The 22,547-nt window shown below is 39.1% G+C and overlaps 1 protein-coding gene across 4 annotated transcripts; it reads right to left on the minus strand.

The window, feature by feature from the left end:
- Positions 1-288: 288 nt before the first annotated feature.
- On the minus strand, positions 289-21,005 carry SH3GLB1 (SH3 domain containing GRB2 like, endophilin B1). Of its 4 annotated transcripts, none has more exons than XM_054638382.2 (11): positions 20,768-21,005; positions 17,845-17,986; positions 15,174-15,302; positions 14,357-14,490; positions 13,881-13,973; positions 11,765-11,851; positions 10,378-10,401; positions 6,964-7,053; positions 6,403-6,503; positions 1,739-1,970; positions 289-761 (listed from the first exon to the last, which is right to left on the minus strand). In XM_054638382.2, exons 1-11 carry the CDS (start codon positions 20,837-20,839, stop codon positions 654-656), a joined length of 1,212 nt encoding a protein of 403 aa, XP_054494357.1. In that variant the 5' UTR covers positions 20,840-21,005; the 3' UTR covers positions 289-653. The 4 variants fall into 4 exon arrangements, with proteins under 4 accessions (XP_054494357.1, XP_054494358.1, XP_054494360.1 ...); XM_054638383.2 differs by having other exon boundaries at positions 11,813-11,851; positions 20,768-21,000; XM_054638385.2 differs by lacking the exon at positions 20,768-21,005 and adding an exon at positions 20,273-20,580.
- Positions 21,006-22,547: the final 1,542 nt, after the last annotated feature.

A 22,547-nucleotide genomic window follows, 5' to 3' on the forward strand; every position in this document is an offset into this window, starting at 1 on the left:
TAGTCTCTTTTCTGGAAAGCAATTAAATAAAAAAAAATACAAGGCAAAGTTAAAAACCAGTCAGAATTCTATGTCCCTACTTTGTGTCAATCCACCTATGTGCAATTTAAAATCTCAGCATACTGGGAACTTGCCTTAACTTTTCAGAGGTGACTAAACAGACAAGACACTCAGCAGAAGCCATGTGTGCCTCAGCACATCTGAGCTCCTCAATGTTGGGAACAGAACCACATGGTTTATGTGTCACATTTGGTTTTGGTTATTCAAATAATGTGCATTACACCTGCATCAGTTCACAATAAGTTTATTTTATGTGAAGAAAAGCTTTGCCATTAATGAAAAATTTCAGTAGAAAACAGTACCTCCTGCTTTCAATCTAGATTACTCAAAAGTAGAAGCTTGTATTAGTGAAAACTTCAGTAGAAACAAATCTGTAGGAAACGTTCTTGGCACATGAAGTAAAAGCTTTAAACACATTAAGTTTGAATAGAGTATTGACCGTGCAACCATGCTGGCAGAAAAGCCAGTTTTTAATGGCTGGTATTTGTCCCTCAAGACAGTAACACGGAAGACACATAAACCTGCTTACATAACGTTAATTGTATATAAATATGGTGTTGCCATAATCGACAGTCTCTATGCAGGCCAACCATTTAGTTTAGCAGTTCTAAATAAGTAATAGGCACTTTGCCTTTCTGATTTCCCCTTTCACCCATCAGCCAGTCTGAATCCATGCCAGGGATACTGTACACTGTTATCACCTACAAAAAGAAAAAGACATTATTATCAACTTCATTTGCAGGAAACAGAGTTACAGTCTATCTTCATGTGATTCCCAGTGTCTTAGAATTGAGATTACCCAGGTTAAACAGAGAATTTAATATGAGCATCCATGGAATATAATCTAATGCTCATAAAAATTATTTCATTGGTCCATGGAAAAGAGTAGACACAGTATCATAGTTTAAAGTACCTTTTTTCTGTTGAAATTCTATTCATTACTGTTTATTTTCTATTATGCTTTAACTTGTGTATTCGCCCTGAGCCTTAACAGGCAGCCTAAAAGAAACTTCTGTGGAGTGCATGATAGAAAGACAGATGGTGTTGATGTGCTACATCTTCACAGAAAATCCAAGCCCACGGCTTCTATCTAAGTCACTCTCTAGATAAGAAAAAAGTCAAATAAAAATATTGAAGCAATGCACACTAAAAAACCCAAAAATTCTGAATATTCTTTTTTCAATTTCTTCTTTAGCATTAAGCAACATTCACATTACCAGGTGAATACACTGTGCTTCACCATCTACCTCCATCTTCTTTGTATAGACTCTGACTTACAACTGCAACTGAACTAGAACAGGAATAAACACAGCACAACCTTCACCATCAAAGCAAGAAGTAGCTGTATTTTCATATTCTTCCCAAATTGCAATAGTCAATGTCTGAAAGACTAATCATATTGAAAATAGTGCTAAAGGTGTGGTGAAAAGTAGACAGCAGAACTGCATCTTGACTGTCCAGCAAATGTTCTTGCAAGCTAAGATGGTGTCACAGATGTTGGCTCTCACTACAGAATATTAGGATACATAGGTACAGGACAATGCTCCAAGGGTATTAATGAAATTTAGTTTTTTAAAAATCAACTACACAGACTTTTTGATGTAGCAGATCTCAACTGGCTACTCACAAACATTCCCATTTTACTTTCAAATAATTAAGGTACATAGAAAACTCTTACCTCATCTGCAAGTAGAGATAATTCACTGCTGTTTGCAGCATCATAATCATAGAGAACTCTTGCTTTTCTGCTGCCACTTGATGACTTCAGTTCACTGAGGCCTGAAGTAACCATTGAATTGCTTACTGAAGGCAATGAAGCAGAGGCTGAGGCCAAGACTGAGGGAGAGGAAACACTCTGCACAGGAGTTGTGGAAGACTGATTGTTGTTAGAGAGGAAAGTAGATGGAAAGCTGTAAGAGGACGAAAAAAAAAGAAAATACTTCTGAATGAATCTGTTTTACACAGGGCATTATACATGCTCCCATGCCTAAATTAGCATTCTTATTTTTATCAGCAATAAACACCAGTAGATAGAAGTAAGAGAGCAGCACTAAGGGTTCTATAACATAAATAATGATACTTGTTCCTGAAAAGTAGCATAAATCAAATCAATATAAATTTAAAGGAATACTGTCACCTTAAAAAACCCTGGATATTTGTCTCTTAAAAAAGGCAAAACCAAGAAAACACTGTTGGTCAAACTTAATTCAGACTGTACTTTGATAAACATTTCTTTTGACAGCTCTGCCAGGAAAAGTAGCCTCCACCTCCTCCTGCTCATTCCTCAATTATGTGGTTACACAAAAGATTGTGCTGACGAACCAGATCAGGGAAATATAATACAACTTAAAACCACAGCCTCCCTCTGAGAGCAAGAAAAAACACACAATTATTTTTGTAATCTAAATCAGTTCATTGATTCAGCTAACTTCATGCTGTAAAGCAAAAAATATTTTTTACAGTAAAAATGAACTTATATCAACTTAAGCTGCTCATTTCTGGGTCAGGCTGCTACTTGCTCAGTGCCAGCCATAGTGCTTGCCAGACCCTCCCATGAAGTCAATTAAATTCATTAACCTGACTGAAAACGAGGGGGGAAAAGTGTATAATCTCCTACTTAGTTAATGACCTCAGTCACAATAAACTGTTCTGAGTGACAGAACAGATACAAGGGAAAGCACAGAATAACATGAGTGAAAAATGGAAGGAGCAAAAAGGAGAGCAAAGCAGCAAGAGATTTTGGGGCAGTGGAGTAGGAAGAATGGACCAGCAATGATGAGCTCTGAGAACATTTCATGTCACTCTGCCCTACATTCTGGAATGCAGTCCTGTGGCTGACTAAACTCAATTATTTAACAGCTGATGTAACAATTTCTTGTCCCTTTGCTGCCTTACTTGGTTCTAACACCCATCTGGATTCTACCTTAAAGAGTAGTTCAATAGAGGTTTTAAAAAGTGACAGAGCTGATGCAGTAAAAAAGGGCCAGCACTAGGAATTAGACTGAGTCATGATGACCTGGAACTACAGTTGTATTCCCTTCCATTCTTTTGACCAGTGAATTCCCACACAAAACTTCCCTCATCAGTCCTTCTACATGGATGCCTCTTCATTAACATCTAGGATTTGGGCATATTGCCTCCCCCCTCCTTTCGTGTGCCTGCTCTTGGACTTAAGGAGGATCTATCCATACCATGCATATAAACCCCACCAGAAAACAGCCTCATCCCTTTCCACCTCTTGCACCCCAGTCAGATTCTTTCTGAAGGTGCAGCTCAGTGGCAACTGTACCCATGTAAATCCAGATCAGTATATTCCTAACCATGTCTGCAGCATTATTGGTGCTCGTATGATCATAAGCGGAGCTGCTTTAGGGAGATGATGCAGGTGAAAACTAAACCCATCAATGCAGCAACTAATTTTTGGTTCATGTGACAATAAATAGTGGAACTAATGCAGCTCATATCTGTAACAGCTGCAGCAGTCCTGCACACAAGGTTCCAGGTTCACACTACACTTAACCTGGTAAACGCGCAGTGCCACCAAACAGGGCAGACCCACTCCTGTACCCCTTTTTAGCACAGATGTTCATTCTCTACCATTTGAGTCAGATCTAGCAATCTGCTGCTTTTGATTCAACAATTTGAACTCACCAAAAATCAGGAAGATTCTCAGTTAACAAAGTAACTACCTGTAAGTTATTCTGCTCAGTTCAAAGGGTCACTGGTTGTACAGTCAGTGGAACAGAAAGCCAAAATCTATCAATCAATTGCATTAAGTCTCACTCCTTTTGCAAAGCCGTATGTAAGGCATTTTACTGGAAGGCTTCAGCTACACAGAGATTGTCTGGCTCAGGGTTTTCTATTTTGAATGCTTGAGTAACAGGAGTTTCACAGCTTGTAGAGTAAGATACTAGTAATAGATAATCTGAAAAAATTATGCCACAGCTTACATTTGTCTGTTAGGGAAGCTGAGAAACTTCAGAGCAAAAGCAGTTATCAGGAAGGAAAAAAGCAGCCAAAGTACCAGAATATTTGAAATAGATTTGTTTAGTTCATACTGAGGAACTGAAAATAAGGAAAAAGGGAGATTTGATTTAAAGGATCAATCCGGCCTCACAGGAGGGGAAGGCAGTACAGAGATAAGCAGCTGGTGCTGCCTTGAAGAGAAACATCCATAAAAATATGTCTATTTGTATAAAGAGAACTGAGTACAAGTTTTCCCCCCACCCTCCTTACAGTTGCCTCTGGAGAGTACATCAGGAAGATCAGTGCTCAGCTTTGGAACCAGGAAGGGGTGTATGCCCTAGATTCTGACCCAGGTAAAATATCACATGCATCTCCTCTGAGAACCAGCTTTCTGTTTTAAGCAACAAACTGATCTCACTTAGAGGCTGAATGCCTCTGGTCCATCAACAACCTCAAAACAAAACTCAGATCCTTCACAGTTCTTGGCTTTTATGTGAGAATATTGCACAATACCATTCTTGGATGTGTGAAAAGCTGTGTAACTCAGCACTATGTGTTAACCAACAGAGCACAACCACATCTAGCTGAGTTGCCTAAGTTATTTATTTGGTCTGTAAGTGCCCACATAACCTCAGGAGCACAGAACACAAACCTACTCATCTGCTTATTTACTGCAAGGGCTACACACCACATCCCTATAAATGGAAGCAAGGAGCACAACCTGAGACCCTGTCCCAGTGCTCTGTGATACTTCAGTGAGATTTTTCTTGCACAAGGAAGGAAAGACACACCCAAGATTTAATACCATAACTATTTTAATCCACATAGGCAGGGAAACATCATTTCACTGTTAGAGGCATTTAGAATTTTGCAAAGCTTCCATGCTTTTGGTTTTCTACCAGTCATAGTAATTTTATTAAAAATACTAATCAGATCACAGCCACATAAAGATGCACCCTTCTGCTTTCCTAAAGGCACTATTTTCTTCAAATACACTTTTTTTTTATACATAGTAGCAACTTACACAAATTTTAAACAAAAACAGCAGTTCTGGGACAAGCTATACATCCTAAAGCAGAATTTAAAGAGGAACATGTTCTTCCTTAGAATAAGAGTATTATGTTTAAGACTTTCTGTTTGATAAATACACTAGGATAAAAGTACACATTTTAAAAATATCCTCTAAAAATAGTTGTGTAATATATTTCACTCTATTTTTAATTTAATAGTTGCTTTTCCTTAATACTGTAAATGTTTGTTTTCAAGTATTCAATTCCATAACTTGTATGTCTGTGTTACCACATTTTATAGCTGACTATCTGGAATGTATTAGACTGTGAGGTAACTTTAAAGATGCAGCATTTTTTGGATCAAAATTTTAAACAATTTAAACTACAATTCAGGAGTTTAGTCTTTTAGAAGACTAAAAAAAAATCTTTAAACTACACATTTAAACAAACTGAGGAAATCAAATACCACAGGAAGTTGCAAGTCAGGAAAAGGGCAAGACTCAAGAACACTTTTGTTTTTACTTCCTTGTCAAGGAAAACATAAACACAGATACCTCAGACACAGTTACCTAGAACAGACACTAGAGTAAACTTTTAAGTACAGACAATTCTTCAATGCATACACTCATATAAATAACATCTGTGTAACTCTAAGAAAGGGTGATTTGTGAAGAATTAGAATAGAGAAACTATGAAATGTAAGTATGTGGATCTCTACATTCCCACCCATCACAGAAAAAGGATTAAGAGCAAAAACTAATGTCAGCTTCTTCTCTTACTTTAAAAATGCTAAGCCCAGGAAACAAGACAAACTTGTTCATTCTACTGTATGTGCTCTGGATAATTGATGGGATGAAGTAGATTTCTCCCTATACACTATCAATGCTGGCAGCTCATTTAAGAGTGGAGAACAGGGTTTCATCAGAAAATCAGATAATGACCTGCAGTGAATTAAGAGGCAACAGGAATTTATAGGAAGTATAAAAACTTTTCCCACATTGCACAGTGGTTTAGTAGTGTGAAGCATAAGACAACCGAAATACTGAGACTACAACTGAGACTCCAAAAAGATCTCCAGAAATTTCTTTTTGTCACATTTAATTAGGTTACCAAGAGCTCACCTTCCTCAATTACACAATATATAAAATCTCAATAGATCAACTCTCAAAAAGCCTTAGTGCTGTGTGTAGGCTTAGGGAAGTAGTTGCACTGGGTAATTACATATCAATTACCTGAGAACAGATACACTTCCTTTCAGTCCAGCATGCCTGTGTGTCCACCACTGTTCTATCAGTGTACATTTTCCTACTATTAATAAGCATTTATTAAAAACAGCTTTTTTCTGAAGTTTATACAGTATTACTACCTTCCAAGTTGTTTCTGGAGATCCAACATATATTGGTAACATTGTGCATAATAGGTCATCTGAGCTTCCACAAAGTCATTCAGACAGCGGAGATGATGTGCCTGTAACACAGCAAAGAATTCAAGAGTTTAGTCCACAAGGGCACTCTGGTGCATTAGAAGGAGTAGGCACCTGGTCAGGTGCTAATGCCAATACTGGCACTTAGGGATAAACACCAGATAGGCAGAGTGCCTGGATTTACCAGGCAAACAGAATGTCACAAAAATTAACATACTTGAGTAAACATTTTTATGGTTTCAACACTCAATTGATCTGATGAATGGGAAGCTGGGTATGGAGAATGAAAATGAAAACTTTTGCATTCTGAAGGTTAATGGGGAAGTCAAGTTAAATTCAGTGAATATTAAATTAGAATTAAAAAAAAACCCCAACCCTTGTGGTTTGATGCTTTAATGCACTGAAGTGAAAACTCACAGACCAGAGTTCCCAAGTAGTTTACAGCAGCTTTCTTTAGAAGGCACCTGATATTGCCTTTCCTCCTCAAACCTTTTGGGTACTCACATGTGTGCTGCTGATTCCTTCCAGCAGCAGTCTGGTAATCTCTGCTTGACGGTCAAATTCACTCTGAGTAATTCGCACCTCCTGTTCGGACTAAAGGCAAGAATGCACATCAGGTACCGGTACAGTGCTCTGTGCTACACTGCCCACTGCAACACTCCCACCTGATGCAGAACTGCTCACACAAATGCATGAATTATAGGTGTTTGAAATGGGCTTTTCTTTGCAGATCTTTACTAGGCAAAACCAGTAATTGCATTCTGGGTTCAGAAACGTGGAGGCCCTGTGTACACAGCAAGCAGTTTATTAACAGACACCTACTAAATATGCAAAAGAAAGGCATTTCTTTGCCAGCATTATTACCCCACCTCTCACAATAACAAATCAAGTGTTCACTGGCACAACCACGTCTGCACCAGGGGTTTTGTCAGCACACCAATGGCAGCCAAGAATAATGTAATTTTTTTCCATAGATCAACTGAACAGGTCTTTGATGAAATAATTCAGGGTAAATCTGACATTATTTTTGCCATGTAATTGCACAGCAATCAGCTGTACATAAATCTTTGATGTGCAGTTTTACCAGAATGTCTCATAATTTAATGCCTTATACTGGCCACCAAACTACTACAATTATTTCTGGAGCTTGTAATCAAGGAGTCTTTGAAATAAATAAACCTGAACTATACAAAATGTTCTAATGCTTGGTGCTACAATTAGAGTAAAATCTCTATTAAAAATTATGTAATACAAGTTTCATATTTCAATAATTCAAATTTATTCCCTGTTACATATAATTCTGAATTATTTTTAAGTTTTAAATTACTTCAATCTAGCACAGCCAAAATTACTTTAGAGTACTTTTTTCTGGGGGGGGGGGGGAGAAAAAAATTACACTAAATACACATATACAGAATATGGTGCTCTAACATTCATGGCTCCAAGACAGAATGTCCTCAGCCTGGAATCTGGATTACTTCGCCTCAATGCTTATATTCATTTAGTGCCTTGTTTCTAAAAACAAACCCAAGGGAAAAACCTACATTAGATCCAAGGTGCAGCAATTATTATTCTCAGAAAGGAGAAATATATTTTCAGGAAAATTGAGGTGATACCAGGGGAAAAAAATGAGGTGATACGAGGTAAAACACCGGTTTCAAAAGCATTTTATATGTTTGCAACCATCCTGCTCTTCCACTCAGCTAATGTTAATCAGTATGAAAAGTCACATGGAACCTCAGAAAAGAGCACAGAAGAATGACACAGTTACCTAAAAGTCATGGCAACTGGAAGAGCTTACACAGTAATTAAACACTGAAGAAGTACCTAAAGAGAGCTGTGTGCCTCCTACTCAAATCTGAGATAGCACTGTTTGTATCAAGTTCCAAATTAATTAGGTCTTCAAAGTTTGTTGAGGAAAGAATCTTTGCTTGGAATTTTCTGATAAAATTTGAATTAGCAGCAGCAAAATCCATCTGTCAGTCTTTGAGAGAAATGTTAAGAACAAACAGATGAAAAAAGCTAATCTGATAGCCAAGAGGGGAAGAAAAGCAACATCGTAATTTTCTTTTAAAAACTTATCAAAGCAATAAGTAAATAATTTATCTGGAGAGAAACAGCTTTGTCTCTTGCTTCTCTGAAGTCAGCAGTTGCTAATGTGTTTCTGTCTCCCTGTCAGATAAGTAAATACAGGAGAACAGGAACTTAGAAGGGGACATATCCATCAAAATAATTATATTTGTTTCAACAACATTCCAGCAAATCAACTACTTTCTATAAAAAAAAAGGAAAAGTAGGTAATGTGGTAACACATATTAACTTAGTACAGAGTGACTTAAAATATATTTACAAAAGCCCAATGTACTGGTTTTATAGATTTACATTAACTGAATTACGCAATGATGTCTTTAATGAGTTTTGCCCATCCCTATTTTCAGTACTGCTAAGTGAACTGTAGCAGGACAGCACATCTATTCTACACCTTGAGGTAAGGGTGAAAACCAACTGATTTTTAATCTGGGGAGATTATGGCCTGATCACCTTTATTTCTGAACACAGTGAAGAGCTCAAAAATACATAATATTGTCATTTCTTCTCAATAGTGTCTGCTATTTATATACTACATAAAAAAGGGACCTTGAATTACATAATTTATTACAAAAGCTGAAGTTTTTTGTCTTCTTTATGCTATAGTTAAGCACTTTGTATTATTTCTTCTTTCCAAGACATAATCTGTTAAATTTTGCTACCCTTAAAATTGCTTGTTCTTGTCTCTGAAAAGCAAAGAGCTTCAAGATTAGTTTTCAATACAACAGTATTCTTTCCCTGCCATTTGTTCCCCAATATAGGACCAGCAGAGAGGTTTCCTCCTTCCAAATATTACTTTACTTAATTCATTAAATCATTCTCAAACTTTAGGATCAAAGTTGACCTCACCTTCCTTTTACAGTTAACCCTCCTTTTACTTTAAATGCCTCCTTCCCTCTGAACTCACACTCATCCTCACCTGTGGGCACCATAACTCACAGAAAGCTGGAAGAGCAATTCCCACAACCCCCAAGATTTCACTTGAAGCTGAAATATCCCAGCTTCTCCCTCCACCTCCCACAGCTGCCTAGCTAGTTCCCCATTAAAAACCATACTCCAAAGCCCCTGCTCTCCTTCTATTGACATAATTTTAATTACCCCTCCTCTACAGAAATCCACTAAGAAACCCCTCCTTCCCTGCTAGCACACCCCCTCACAGCCTGCTGCCAATGCTGCTTTGTCAGAGCCAGTGAGCCTATGAAAAATGAATGGCCCTTCTCAAGGCACCACAGCAGCCACTGCCCAACAGCCCATTAGCTCCTCTGAGTTTGTCCCTGGCCAAGGGGTGGCACAACAGAGCAGGCTGCAATGCCCATCCCAAGGCTAATGCTAAACTTACAAACCAGCTTTCAGGGCAGGTGCAGTTTTCAGATGTGCCTACCCCCTAACTTAGGCTGCTAAGATCTAGTGACACTGGGGAGAAAGGTGAGGTGCTCCATGTTGTGGGTAAAACTTGAAGATCAGTGTTTTCAGGAGAGTTTAGATTACTAGACCCAAATATTTCTGAAAATTTTCAAATAAGCTTGTTCTGATGAGGATATCGTACCAGTAAATTTTGAGAGAAGTCCTGTAGTAGTCTATTGTATCTTGTCCCATGAGAATCATTTGGTACTGGTACTGAGTAGCCAGAAACAGCTTACTATAAAACAAGCCCCAAGCATTGTTGTGCCACTGAAACCTGAAAGGCCCTGGAGGGGCCCAGTGTACTCTGATCTAATGCATCAGGCTGCCAGCATCAGACTGAAATCAACAACATGTAATATCCCTTCTTACAGCAGACCAGCACAAGTTATAATTTCAGAATTCTGCATTTTAAAATTGTTTACTTACTTTTGTCACTTCCTCAGCCCATATCTAGTCAGCATTAAGAGTGGGGGAGGAGAAAATAAAAACATACAAACTTAGACATTGGTGGCACTCCATTATAGTATATAATCACACTTTGGCTTTTAAGTACTTTCCTGTCCTCAGAACTTCACAGGGTTTGAGGAGCACTACAAGTCAGTTGCCCAGAGCCCTTCATACACAATGAATCTACTATGAATATGGATAGCATTACCTCTATGAAACAAGTTAGATACTGAGGAGAGTGTGACTTGTAGAACTCATGTATTACAAGAATCTACTTAAAACAAGCTATTACAACACAAGACATAACTACTTTTAAAAAATGACGTGAATCAGACAAACCAAATTACCTTAGGAGGAATTTAAGTTACTTTAATGTGTTATAATAATGGAAAACTATGGAAAGCTATTCTCATTTTTACACTGAAACAGATGAATGCTTTCTCTTGCTAATTTCATTACCAGTTTTCTATTTCACAAGCACTTTGACTGAAATCTAAATTTAATTGAAACTGCTACAGAGGTATCTCACACTGAGTATTAGAGTAGTAGCAAGCAGCACAGCAAAATCATAGAACTTGAAGGGATTTAGTCTAAAAGTTAATTACTTCAGCTTGCTCTTTAAATTCCCTCTTGCAATGTGGTTCTTTAATTTTCATCTTCTGCCATTTTAAGATGATGACACAATTAGGAGTGGGAAGAAATGTGTATAAAGGTTGCAGGAGCAAACTGTAACAAACAAGTTTATTTGCTCATTTTTTTATCTGATCACAGCTGAGAAATCTGGAACACTAAATTGAGATGAGACCCAATATGCTGTGCAGATCCAAACCCCAACCAGAACAGGCTGGACAGTGCAGTCTATGCTGCACAGAACTAATTAATCCCTTTCTCTTCTACTGTCACAGCTATAGGGCTAAAACAACAAGTTTAGGATACACTGTGCTTTAAGTTAAGCCATTAACTTCTGTGACATTATTCAGTTGCAGTTCTTTGTAACACATTGCTTGAAGGGAATAATTTCTACATATTCCTGTCTGTTTCACATAATTCACTTTTACTCATATTAAAAAGATAGGAGAACTCAATAATTTCTTTCCTCTAATAGCTGAAAATAATTTCAGAAGTGAAAAATTAACTCCTTTATATAATAAGTTTACATTCATAAAATCACAGAAATTAGAATATAATACTGTATATTTCAAATTATCAGAAATAATCTGATAAAAATAAGATGCAATGCTGTACTGACATAAGTGTATTTAGTGCATTTCAACAATCCATTTTCAAATGGAAAACAACAAAATGAGCTGAATAGCAAGAGGAAACATTTGACAGGAAAATGAATGAACACAGGAGGCCAACAAACCTTTAGCCATTTTACATGCAGCAAGTTGAGCATGTAAGAGACATTTACCATAATGTTATTTTCTTCAGGCTGAGAGATGTTTAGTTGCTTAAGTGTATAGATAAAAAACAAAGGCAAGTTAAAAAACTGCAAATACAGCAGGTAAATAGATTATCAGCACAAAGCACTGCAAGTTTAAGTGAAACAAGATTGTGAAGTGAATATAGATAAATAAAACAGTTTAGATTCTTATTTTAAATACTGAACTAAGCTGTTTCAGTTGTACAGTAAGCATGGGACAAGCAATTTCAAATTATTTTTGCCAGTTATAAAAATATGTAATCACATGTAGATAAAATTTAGCAATTTAACCTGTCACAGAAAATAGTAAAGCATAAAAATTTGTGTCATAGCTCAATACACTACACTAACCTATCAGTCCAGCCCTGTTTGTTAGGTTTCTTCCTTTATAAATAAGGGAACCAGCAGAATCTAACCCATTTGCATCACACCTACATCCAGGTTAGTTCTCACTTATATACTGCAGAGGATAAAGAAGACATGCAATTTTGTTATTTCTGCTGGCATTCTACAATCTGATACTTCTTACACATGCACATTAATTTTAATTACATTTTGACAGCTAAGTATAAGCAAAATAGAGAAGAGGTTTAGGGTTTCATGCTCTTCCAGCACTAAATTATGTGCATAAAACTGCATACTTGCTGTATGAATACTTAGGATCAAATAGGAGCAGCAGCAATTGGCACCAAGCTCTGGATGACTGCACTGGTGATGGATTTAAAACTTCAGTATTATATATATATATATATATTTATATATATAATTTTAATACCAAGCTCAAGGGGAACAATTCTCATTGCTTTAGAAAGAAAAGTCCATACTTGCTACCATACCACAAAGGAAGCTAATAATAAAACCACTTTTTTTATTAACTTAACTCTGAACAAAGTCAAGCAAAGGAATAGTTTACTATCCAATGCTCCTCTATCCATTGCTTCAAAATTGCACTGCTTGCTGATCAAAACTTTCTCTGTTCTCCATAGTTAGTCTTACAAATTAAGAATGCTTGACAAACAGAGAAGTGACTCTTTTGGCAGAGAATTTAGACAAGGGAAAATGCATGCATAGATTTAAAAATACAGTCAGTTTAAATACAGAGGGACAGTGTGCATGACATGGACTGACACACAAGGGCAGAACTGTCAGGTAGAGATCATGTTGGTTTTTTAGATGGATTGTCATCGCAAAGATGCACTTCAAAGCTCAAGACGATGTCTCTGAGATCCTTCAGGACAAATACCCATTTTGAAAAGCCAGCAAAATCTGTCAGTCCTTCTGCCTCTCCACCATGTACACTGTCCCTGTGTAGTTAAATAAACTCGATTTCTTTATTTGACCCTTACTGTATTAACCCTTACAGGAGAAATCACTATCCATCATTAACTACAGAACCTTTAGGAAAGAAGTCAAAAGATAGCTATGAAAATACTGTAAATATATCCTGATGAAACTACATACAGTCAACAGTCCATTCCTTCACTTAGAGCATTTTAAGAGTTTAAAAAGCAGTAACCTTCTTTTTCAATTTAATCTCCTTGAATAAGCATTTTTTGAGGGAATCAGAATGGTTCAAGTCATAAAAGTTGAAGCATCTCACCTCTGTTTGGTGGTGTAAAATAGTAAGCAATGCATAAAGAGAAACCACAAATATTTTTGACAGAGAGAAGTTAAGTATAGATAGGTTCATCAGTTGAAAGCACACACTTCATACCCACACTTCAACATCTGCAGAGATTCAAGTACTTGTATTTACACCCATATTGGCAGGTTGTATCAATTAATTTTTGACAATATAGGTTCATCTACTATAAAACAAGGAGAGAGTAAGTAAATCTAACTTGATGGAATATTTAAAAGTAGAAGACTAACACCTTGATCAGTAACTCACTTCTGTTTCCTTGTGTTCCACTAAGGCATTTGTTACAAAAGTACCTAGAAAAACAACCAGGGTAAGAAGCTAGAACTGGAAACATAACCAAGCAGTCAAGTTGATAAATATGTATCAATCCATCTGAAAGTTATGGACCAACTGGAAAAAAAACCCTCTACTTACTGCAGCTCGAGCTTCTGCAACTTTTGCCTTCTTCAGTCTGGTTTTTGCAGCATCCAAATCCAGTCTTTTATTTTGTAACAGTTTACGTTCTTTCTGAAAGTGAGTTAGGTTAGTTTGTGAGAATGAGTACACATACAAGCAAAAGACTGTCTACTTGGAAATGCTTTTAATGAAGAATCATGTAAATAAAAGTTCTTCAGTTGGAGAGGCAGAATTAGATCCTAATTATTCTCATACAGTTTATGCTCAATATGCATACTTCTTACAGAAGAATAGTTACCGAACTAACATTTTCATCATTATCTTGTTTTTACCTCGGCAAAAACCAGAAAATACTCCAAAGGCACAAATTTCACTTGATTTTTTCTGTTATTACCTGGAGGAAAGTAATAATGCACCATTATCTACTAACTACATTTTGAAGACTGACAGTTACAATTGGTGTGAAATTCGGAAAAATGTACAATTCAACTTACAGTAATAGTTTTGTAGTCTCCTTCAATAAAGTTTCTTAGGGGAGTGAGAAAGTTTATAGCAGAAGTTTGAATGAGTTCTCTGTCTGCTGCCCCAATTCGCTTTTGTGTTTCTCCACATTTAATGAGTGCATTTCCTGCAAAGGAAAAAAGATGTTAATCATATTGTTCAGGCAGGAGGTTAACAAAACAGGTTGCCACAGTCAGGAAAGTTTAGGCCAGCAGTTTGAAAAACAACCCAATGCCATGAAAAGGGCCTTCAAAAGAAAGAAAATAATGTGCAAAAAACTCAACGCCCCCAGAAAAACCACTCCAACCCCCCCAAAACTAAACACCAAAAAAACCCAACATAAAAACAAACAAAAATCCCACACCAAAATAAACATCCACATAAACAACAAGCCAAACCATAATCAATCACAGGTCAAGGCAAGATTTCAATGAGACCACATATTATGGCAATCCATAGTGAACACCTATTTCAGAACTGGACATCATACCTACTTATTTTAATCCAACAACTTCCTCTCCTACACAACATTCTTAAGACAGGAGTAGTTGGTAGCAAGGAAAAAGCTTGAGATACTGGAAAATAATGTGCTTTTCCTCACCCCCATCTACTCAAACTTCTAAATATGCATTTGCACATTAACCGAGCAATACTTTAAATTTTAGTTTTGATCTCCTAATGCTCAGTAATACAGCAAGTCAACTCAAACTGATACAAATGTCATTCAACAGTTTTATCTAGAGGAAGACAAGAAATACATTTTTATATTAAAATGTAAAAGCCTGTATCTGTGTGATTTTTACTTCTTACCATAGGCTGTTCCTGGGCCAAATTCATTCCCAGCATCAATCATATATTGGCCTAGTAACTCTGGGTTATTCATGCGACTTGGTGCTTTGCGGTCCAGCTTCTCATAGACAAATTCTTCTATTCTGGCATCTAAAAACATTTATTTGAAATAATTACTGTTATTTAAAGCATAAGTTAGAAAGAGAAACAAGCAAACAAGAAAAAGGAACACAAAAAAAGAATTCCAAAATCCAGCCATTAAACTCAATATTAAGTGAACAATGTTAGGCCGGAGATCCTGTTCCTGAAAACTGACCATGTTCCATGTTTGCCATGCCATGTTCAAGTATTTCCTAGAGCCATCTGGGAAAGTGAAAATGTATACTTTTCTTCTCCATCAGCATAGTTATACAGCTTTTCAGAGTTTTGATCAGAAGTCTCCACAGTAAGAGCAATAACAGAACACTTCTCCTTAAAAGCCAGTCTTTTGTTCCCCCTCCAGAAAAAAAAAATTGTTCACTACAATTTGCAGTAGGAATTAAGTTCAACAACTACTCTAAGTTCCCTATTAAGATATTCTGAAAGTTCAATAGCCCCAGAAATTATATCCTCTTTCCCATGCTCCTTTGAAACATTCTGAAAGAAACCATTAAAAGTTATTAGAAAATGTTTCATTTCATTTTCTCATATTTTCTTAGTCTGAGCAATAAAATTATCAGAAAAACTTGTTGAGACTATTTGAGTATTACTACCCATCTATCACAATACTAAGCCACAGGGAGCTTCTTAGGTGGAAAGGCCTCACACACCTAAACAGGGATTCTGTAATTGAAAAAGCAACCTCCTCAGACACAATATCCAATTTCTCTGACCAACTGCTTTCATTTCTCACCTAGCTGGCTTTATTTATACAGTCAGTAAGAACTAATTTCAGCCTACAATAGTACAGACAACCACAAAGAAGCTTCCCAGTGAACAAACCTGCCACTTTAATACTACTTGTTAATTAGACAACTTTCAACAGCAGTGCATTAAATAACTACTCTCTCATGGAGGTCACAAAAATTAATCTAAGACAGACAATTATGGGTATCAGCACATTCCCTGGCAGCAAGAGTGAATCAGAAATTATCAAAAGTTATTTGTTTTCTTTACTCAAGCCATAGTATTTATTTTTTACTAAATCACAAAAGAACTGCAAAGTAATCTAAAATTATTGGACTATTACATGGGTCTGATCTATAGGTACAATTATAAATGGGACTTAAAGTGATTTTTCCTCCCCCAGACAGGGTCACTCCATTAACAAGCACTAAAAGCAGCTCTCTGCAGCATGTGATCCTTCTCCCAAGTAGGCCAGCAAACAGCTGAAGTTACATTCACAAAGATCACTGCTCAATGGTGAGTATTTTTAGCCATAAGAAAATGGAGAGCAGAAGTGAGACACTACTATATATCATCCTTCCACTGAAACTTCTGTATACACTTCCACTAGCCTCCAGTCAGTGCTTCAATATTCAAAGTTGACAAGTTGCTGTAGAAGTTCAAGAGATACCAAAATACAGAATTGAATGAAACAGACAGCTATTTCCTCTGGCCTAGACAAAAGTAGAAACTTGAGCTAGAATTTTCTGCAAGTTCTGCTGCATCCTTCCCACAAGATTAGTTGGTTTATCTGTTCTTAGGAACTAAAAGATGCAACACACTTCCAAAGTAATACTTCAAACATCTCTGTAATAAAGAATTTATCCATTTGGCATTAGAGAAGTGTTAGCAGTGTATGATTTACCTTTACTAATAAATCCTAGCTCAGTATGTCATTACAAGGAGAACATTTGTTTTCAGTGCAGAAGTAACAGCAGTTTTATAAAATTATCATTTGAGCAAACCCAATGGAGGTTTAGATTTTTTCAGTGAAGTAGTTCACCCACTGACTGGACACCAGGTCTTGACTTAAAATCTAGATCTATACGCTAAGCAAATTCCTATAGCTCTAAACTCTAGTACAACTGTAGGATGAGTCTGAAACTCATGTCCTCAACATTACTACTCATAGCAGCAATTTCAGAAACAAATAAAACTAACACACCATAAAACTTCATTACTTCTGACCATGGTTTTTTTCTGTTGCTGTTAGAGACTCAACAGTGATTAAATCATATTTGACACTTTTTGTATTGCTCAAGTAGGGCACTAATTCTTCAGTAATGGAATTGTTAAAAACAGGTATTTTAGTCCATCTTGTCTGCTTCAAGCAGACTACTATTGTGCAGAGATTTTAAATAATTACATAGTAATGAAGTTTCTTAAGCCACTGTATCTACTCCATAAAGAACTTCAGAATTCTTACAGCTATCCAAGATATCTGGAATTAGAATGGGAAATTCAATTAAACACTAAACAATTCAAAAATCCCATCAACCTGAGACTGAGTAGAGTATGGAACCAATATGACAGTTTAAAAAGCTCAGTATAAAGTTTTCCCCATTTGAAAGGTTCGGAAAGTATCAGCAATTGGCAGTGACTCCAATTCTTACCAGCTCTTCAAAATGTGCCTTCTATAACTGCAGCCTTCAAATTTTAAAACTGCTGTATTTAGTCATTATTTATGCAATAGCTATTGAAGTAAATATTTACACTGGCATATCTATTAATTCAAAAGTTGAACACAAAAACCTGAAGGGCTCCTTACTTGGATTTGGCTGCAATAATACTTCTGTTTGCTTCATTATTTTTTCTGTCCATAATTTAGTGCATTCTGCTTTGCTGAGAAGGTTCTCCAGATGAGCATCCAGTTCGGTCTTCTCTGCCTGACCAAGCTTTTCTTCTGTGAACTGCAAGTTAGTCAAGTAAAAAATATTCAGTTCATAGAAATAATGTTCCAGAACAAATTTAAAACAGTCACTTATATTAGTTTGAAGATGATGTTTTAAAAGATATAACCATTCCCCCAGTCACCAGTAAAAATCTAAGGACAAATTTGAAAGTTGTTAAGTTTACCAACACATCCATATTATCAGATTAAAAAAAGGGCAGAAAAATATGTGAAAGGTAATTTGTAACATTATGAAGAAATCCTCTGGTAAACTTGGTACTGAGAATTCCCATGTGAAGCAGTTTGTCCAATTTTGCAGTGTTCTTTAAAACATTAACCATAATGGAAGTCCAGAGGTAATACAGAAAATTAAAAGATTACTTCAATCTTGTATGTTTTGTAATTGTTTGTCAATTATCCTCATGTAAAACCTGAAGATAAAACAGATTCTGATTGCAGCTACCTTGAACATATTGAAAAAAAGTCCTGTCCAGAGGAAACAGGACAAAAATAGGGAGTTTAAACTACAGTAAGAAGATTTAAATTATAATTAGACATTAAGGAAAGCTTCTAAAGACAAGGATTAAAAGCTAAAACAAACTTTCTTGGGAAGTTGTGAAATCTATCTCTTTGGAGACAGGGAGTTGCTTTTTAGAATAGGACAAACCAGTGTTTGATAAACTCTTTAGATGTCCTGTTATTCCTTACAGAAACAGTAAGACCACCTCTGCTGTTCTCATCCAAGCTGTGATTTTAGTGACCATGAAGTACAATATAACATCATTTAGCTAAATAAATCCATCAGACAATTCATTTCACTTGATACAAAATTCATGCCAAGTCTGACTAATCCACGAGCAGTTTGTTTTTCAATCCCAGACAGGGAGAAGCTCCACATTTCACATCAGGGAAGCAAGGGAAGGCGGAAGTGAGGGCTCTCCCTCCCCCCTCAGAGCAGCAGTTCCTCCCAGCAAAGATCCCATCCTTGACAGCCCCCTGCTCCAAGTCAGGCATTCTCAGGAGAACCTGGCTCATGATTAAGTCACTAACAAATTTACCAATTAGGAATTTAACAGGACTGGAAGCATTCTGACTGTCCAGTTACATTCTTAACAAGTTCTTTGGTGGCCAGTAAGAAATTGAATACAAGAGAAGTAAATTGCATTGTCCAAGTTTGTTTTCATTTCTGCCACATGTAGATTAACCAACTTTGATAGCATGCACATCTTGATAAATGCTTCTGGCATTTGCAGCTCTACATAAAAGCAAACTGCAGGCATGAGAAAGTTCAGCTGCTGTATAGGGAAGAAGGGAATTTATTCATAAACATACTACTACTACTACTGCTGCTGTTTAAAAGGTTTTTTAAACTATGCCAGGTGTTCTCAAAAACTTTGTACAGATTCTTTACCAGACAGTAAAAATAGGTGTGGAATTATTTTTTATAATTAATTACAGATAAGAGTATTTGTATATAAAATTATTAATATTTCTTTTAATATTTCCATAAATCCTCTCAGCAGTGTGCAGATTGTGAAGATCACAATGTTAGATTTCACACATACACTTAAATGAAATCACAAGGCCCCATCACAAGATCTTACAATGAAGGGTGAAATTGCATCTCCTTTTTTTCCCTTGTCCTACAAGAAAAGACAAAGAGGAGGCAGGAAAGGAAGAGTCGGTCTGGGAAGCGGGTAGGTGTGGAAGAAGCCAGGAGCAGTGGGGGAAGCATGGAAATACCTCCACCACAAAGAGAAGCTATAATGACTGCTTTAACTTCATTTGAATTTGAACAAAATTTTTTGACGAGTTTGCATTTTCAGAGCTCTGCTGTGCTGCTGATCATTGGTTCTGCTTGAATATTGAGATTTAGGGCAATACATCAGACTGATGAGACTAGATAACAACGCTCACCACATTCCAAACCTGACTGTGACCCAGTGAGAACTCACGAGAAACCAAAGTGGATTACTATATACTGCTTGGATGCCCATCTCCATACAGCATCTGTTCAAGTTTGATTATATAAGGAAAGGGGATTACGGCTCAAGACAAGCGCTAAGGAACAAAAGACAGTTACAATGCCCTTACTGCGAAGAAAGGGGAAGACCAAATCTGAAACAATGGGCTATCAAACTAGCTTAAAACGATACTAAAGGTAAAACAAACCAAACAGCCTAAGCAGACACATACCGGGCTTTCATGTGTCGCATGAGAACTCGATTTTTACCGATCAAGTAGCGATATGAACACGTTTCTAGCGGCCAATAAACCCCAGGTGCTTATTTCAGGCGAGACACACCTTTGTCCTTTGCATGCACAAAGTCCGGCCGTATCTCCCGGCAGTTGATGCCTGCGCATCTCGTGCTCCCAGTGCTGGCGCCTTCTCCCCTCTCTGCCTGCCTGACCTTGGGCTGTGTCACCCCCGAGCCCCCCGAGACTGCTGTATGGCAGCCTGCCTGCCGAACCGCCGGGCCCGCCCAGCCCACGGCCGGAGGGGCCGGCTGGAGGAGACTTCTCGCAGCAGCCCTGGCCGCCCGGCCCGGCCAATGCTCGGCCTCGCCCCCGCCAGCACAGCCGCGCCGGGCGCTCCCTCCGAGCTGGGGGCCCGCGGTGGGCCCGGCCCCTGCCGGCCCCCGGGGCGGAGCCCAGTGCCCCGGCCAGCGCCTCGCGCCAGGCCCGGCGGCGGCGCAGCGGAGCCGCCCGCGGCCTCGACCCGGCTGGGGCGTCCTCGCGTGGAGCCGCCCGGGCAGAACCCCGTCCCGGCGGGTCCCCGGTAGGGGAGGGCGGTTCGTACCTGCACGGCGCGGCTCAGGAAGGTGCCCGCGTCAGCCGCCAGCTTCTTCACATTGAAATCCATGATGTTCATCTTGGGCGGGGGCGCTGACTCAGCCCGGGCACCCGCGGCGGCGGCGGCGGCCGCTCCGGCCCGTCCCTGTGGGAGCCGCCGGGGGCGGGGCCGGGCCCGGCCCGGCCGCAGCCGATTGGCGGAGCCGCGGCGTCAGCCCAGGGCCCGGATCGGCCTGGCCCCGTTCCGCCTCGGCCGCCTTCCTCCACAGCTCCGCCCTGGCCCTACTCCGCCCGGGCCCCCTCCCTCTCCAGCCCCGCCCCGCTCCAGCTCCGGCCCGCCCCACGCTGGCGTGAGGTGACGGCAGGCGGGGCGAGGTGGGGTGGGGTGGCAGGGCTGGCACTGATGTCCGGGCATAGTTTTCATGCCGGCTAACCCCGAGCGTTCTCGGCGGCCTTCGGGGTTAGCGGGCATGCTGCTTTGGGGCCGGGTCAGCCTGCGCGCCAGCCCTGGGCAAAGGAGACTGAGAGCCGGGCGCGGCCCTTGCCATGAAGAGTCGCTAGCAGGGCGGGCAGCACGGGCAGAGTCCCCTCAGGCGGGCAGGCGGGCGGGGGTGACCCCCTGGGCACGTCTGTCCGAGCCTCTAGCGTGGAAATCCTGCCGCTCGCAGGGAACGCGGCCCGGCTTTTGCCTCGGGACCAGCCTTAGCCCTAGGTTTCTTTTATTGCCTAGGGTTAGCGTTCAAAAACCACAGAGCCCAGAGCTCAAGGCACACCGCAGCTGCCGAAGGCATCCCAAGGGGAGTACAAAACTGCCACAACATGGCTGCCTCCACGGCTTTTGCCTCGGGACCAGCCTCAGCCCTAGGCTGCTTTTACTGGAAACGTAGCTGGAGCCCACTAGATGTCAGTGCCTCCATACAACTGACTACTGCAGCTCTGCTTGCTAGGCAGATAGGACTGGGTCTCCCAGGTAGCAAGTGAGTTGTCCTGGATCACAGGGATTGTCTGTGTAATGTCATATTTTTACATAACTCCGGGAAATAGTTACAGGAACAATGCTGCAACCTATTTATTCCGATTGTGTGATGTTGTTCTTATTAAAGAATTTGTATGCAGCAGAACTCCTTTATGGAATAAGAAGATTTACCAGAAGCAAACAAAAGGAGATATTTCTGACTGAAAGGGCATTCACTAACCTAAAAGCAATTTGAGGGAACTAGTACTAGCAAATAATGCTTCATCTCTGACTTTTTTCTCCAAAGGAGTCTTTCTACCGTAAAGCAACAGCTATTCTGGCTTTGATATGAAGTTACAACATTGATTATTGCTTGGGAAAGTGAAGTTTTAGATCTGAACACACAGTACTCTGCCTGATGTCCACTTCTGTGTGAGGCAGCGAGTGTCTAAGGGTTGCTGGAGAAATCAAATCTGGTCAGTACTGCACCAAGCAGTGCATACCAGGGTGGGGAAGGAACAGTGTATTTACAGGATCACAGCAAATCTGCAGCTTTTGCAATAGCAGGCTATTGCCAAAATTAACCAATGAACAAACACACTGGAGTAATGAATTTCTGACATGGAAATGAAAGGTTCAATTATACCTTTAGAGCAGATGAAGTCATGAGCTGTGACAAACACTCAGCAGTGTTCCTGTGGTATCTAAAGAAGCTTTTCTCAAGCACATCTCTTTTAATAAGGCCTGTAATTACGTCATTGTGGAGCTGTGTGTCCTATTTCCTTCAATTATTTTCCACTCTGTGGATTGTGCCACTCATTAAAATGTGGTT

Source organism: Agelaius phoeniceus, chromosome 8 (genome assembly GCF_051311805.1).
Source record: "Agelaius phoeniceus isolate bAgePho1 chromosome 8, bAgePho1.hap1, whole genome shotgun sequence".
In the NCBI taxonomy this organism is placed as follows: Eukaryota; Metazoa; Chordata; class Aves; order Passeriformes; family Icteridae; genus Agelaius; species Agelaius phoeniceus.

Bases quoted from the DNA above. Each gene is read 5' to 3' on its own strand.
- SH3GLB1 (XM_054638382.2), bottom strand. From the start codon at position 20,839: ATGAACATCATGGATTTCAATGTGAAGAAGCTGGCGGCTGACGCGGGC. The intron at 11,852-13,880 runs GTAAGTAGAGGG...TATACACTTAAG, and splicing joins TTGCAGAAGCTCGAGCTGCA to CAACTAAACATCTCTCAGCC. The intron at 7,054-10,377 runs GTAAGTAAACAA...TCTTGCCTTTAG, and splicing joins GGGCTGAGGAAGTGACAAAA to TCCGAACAGGAGGTGCGAAT.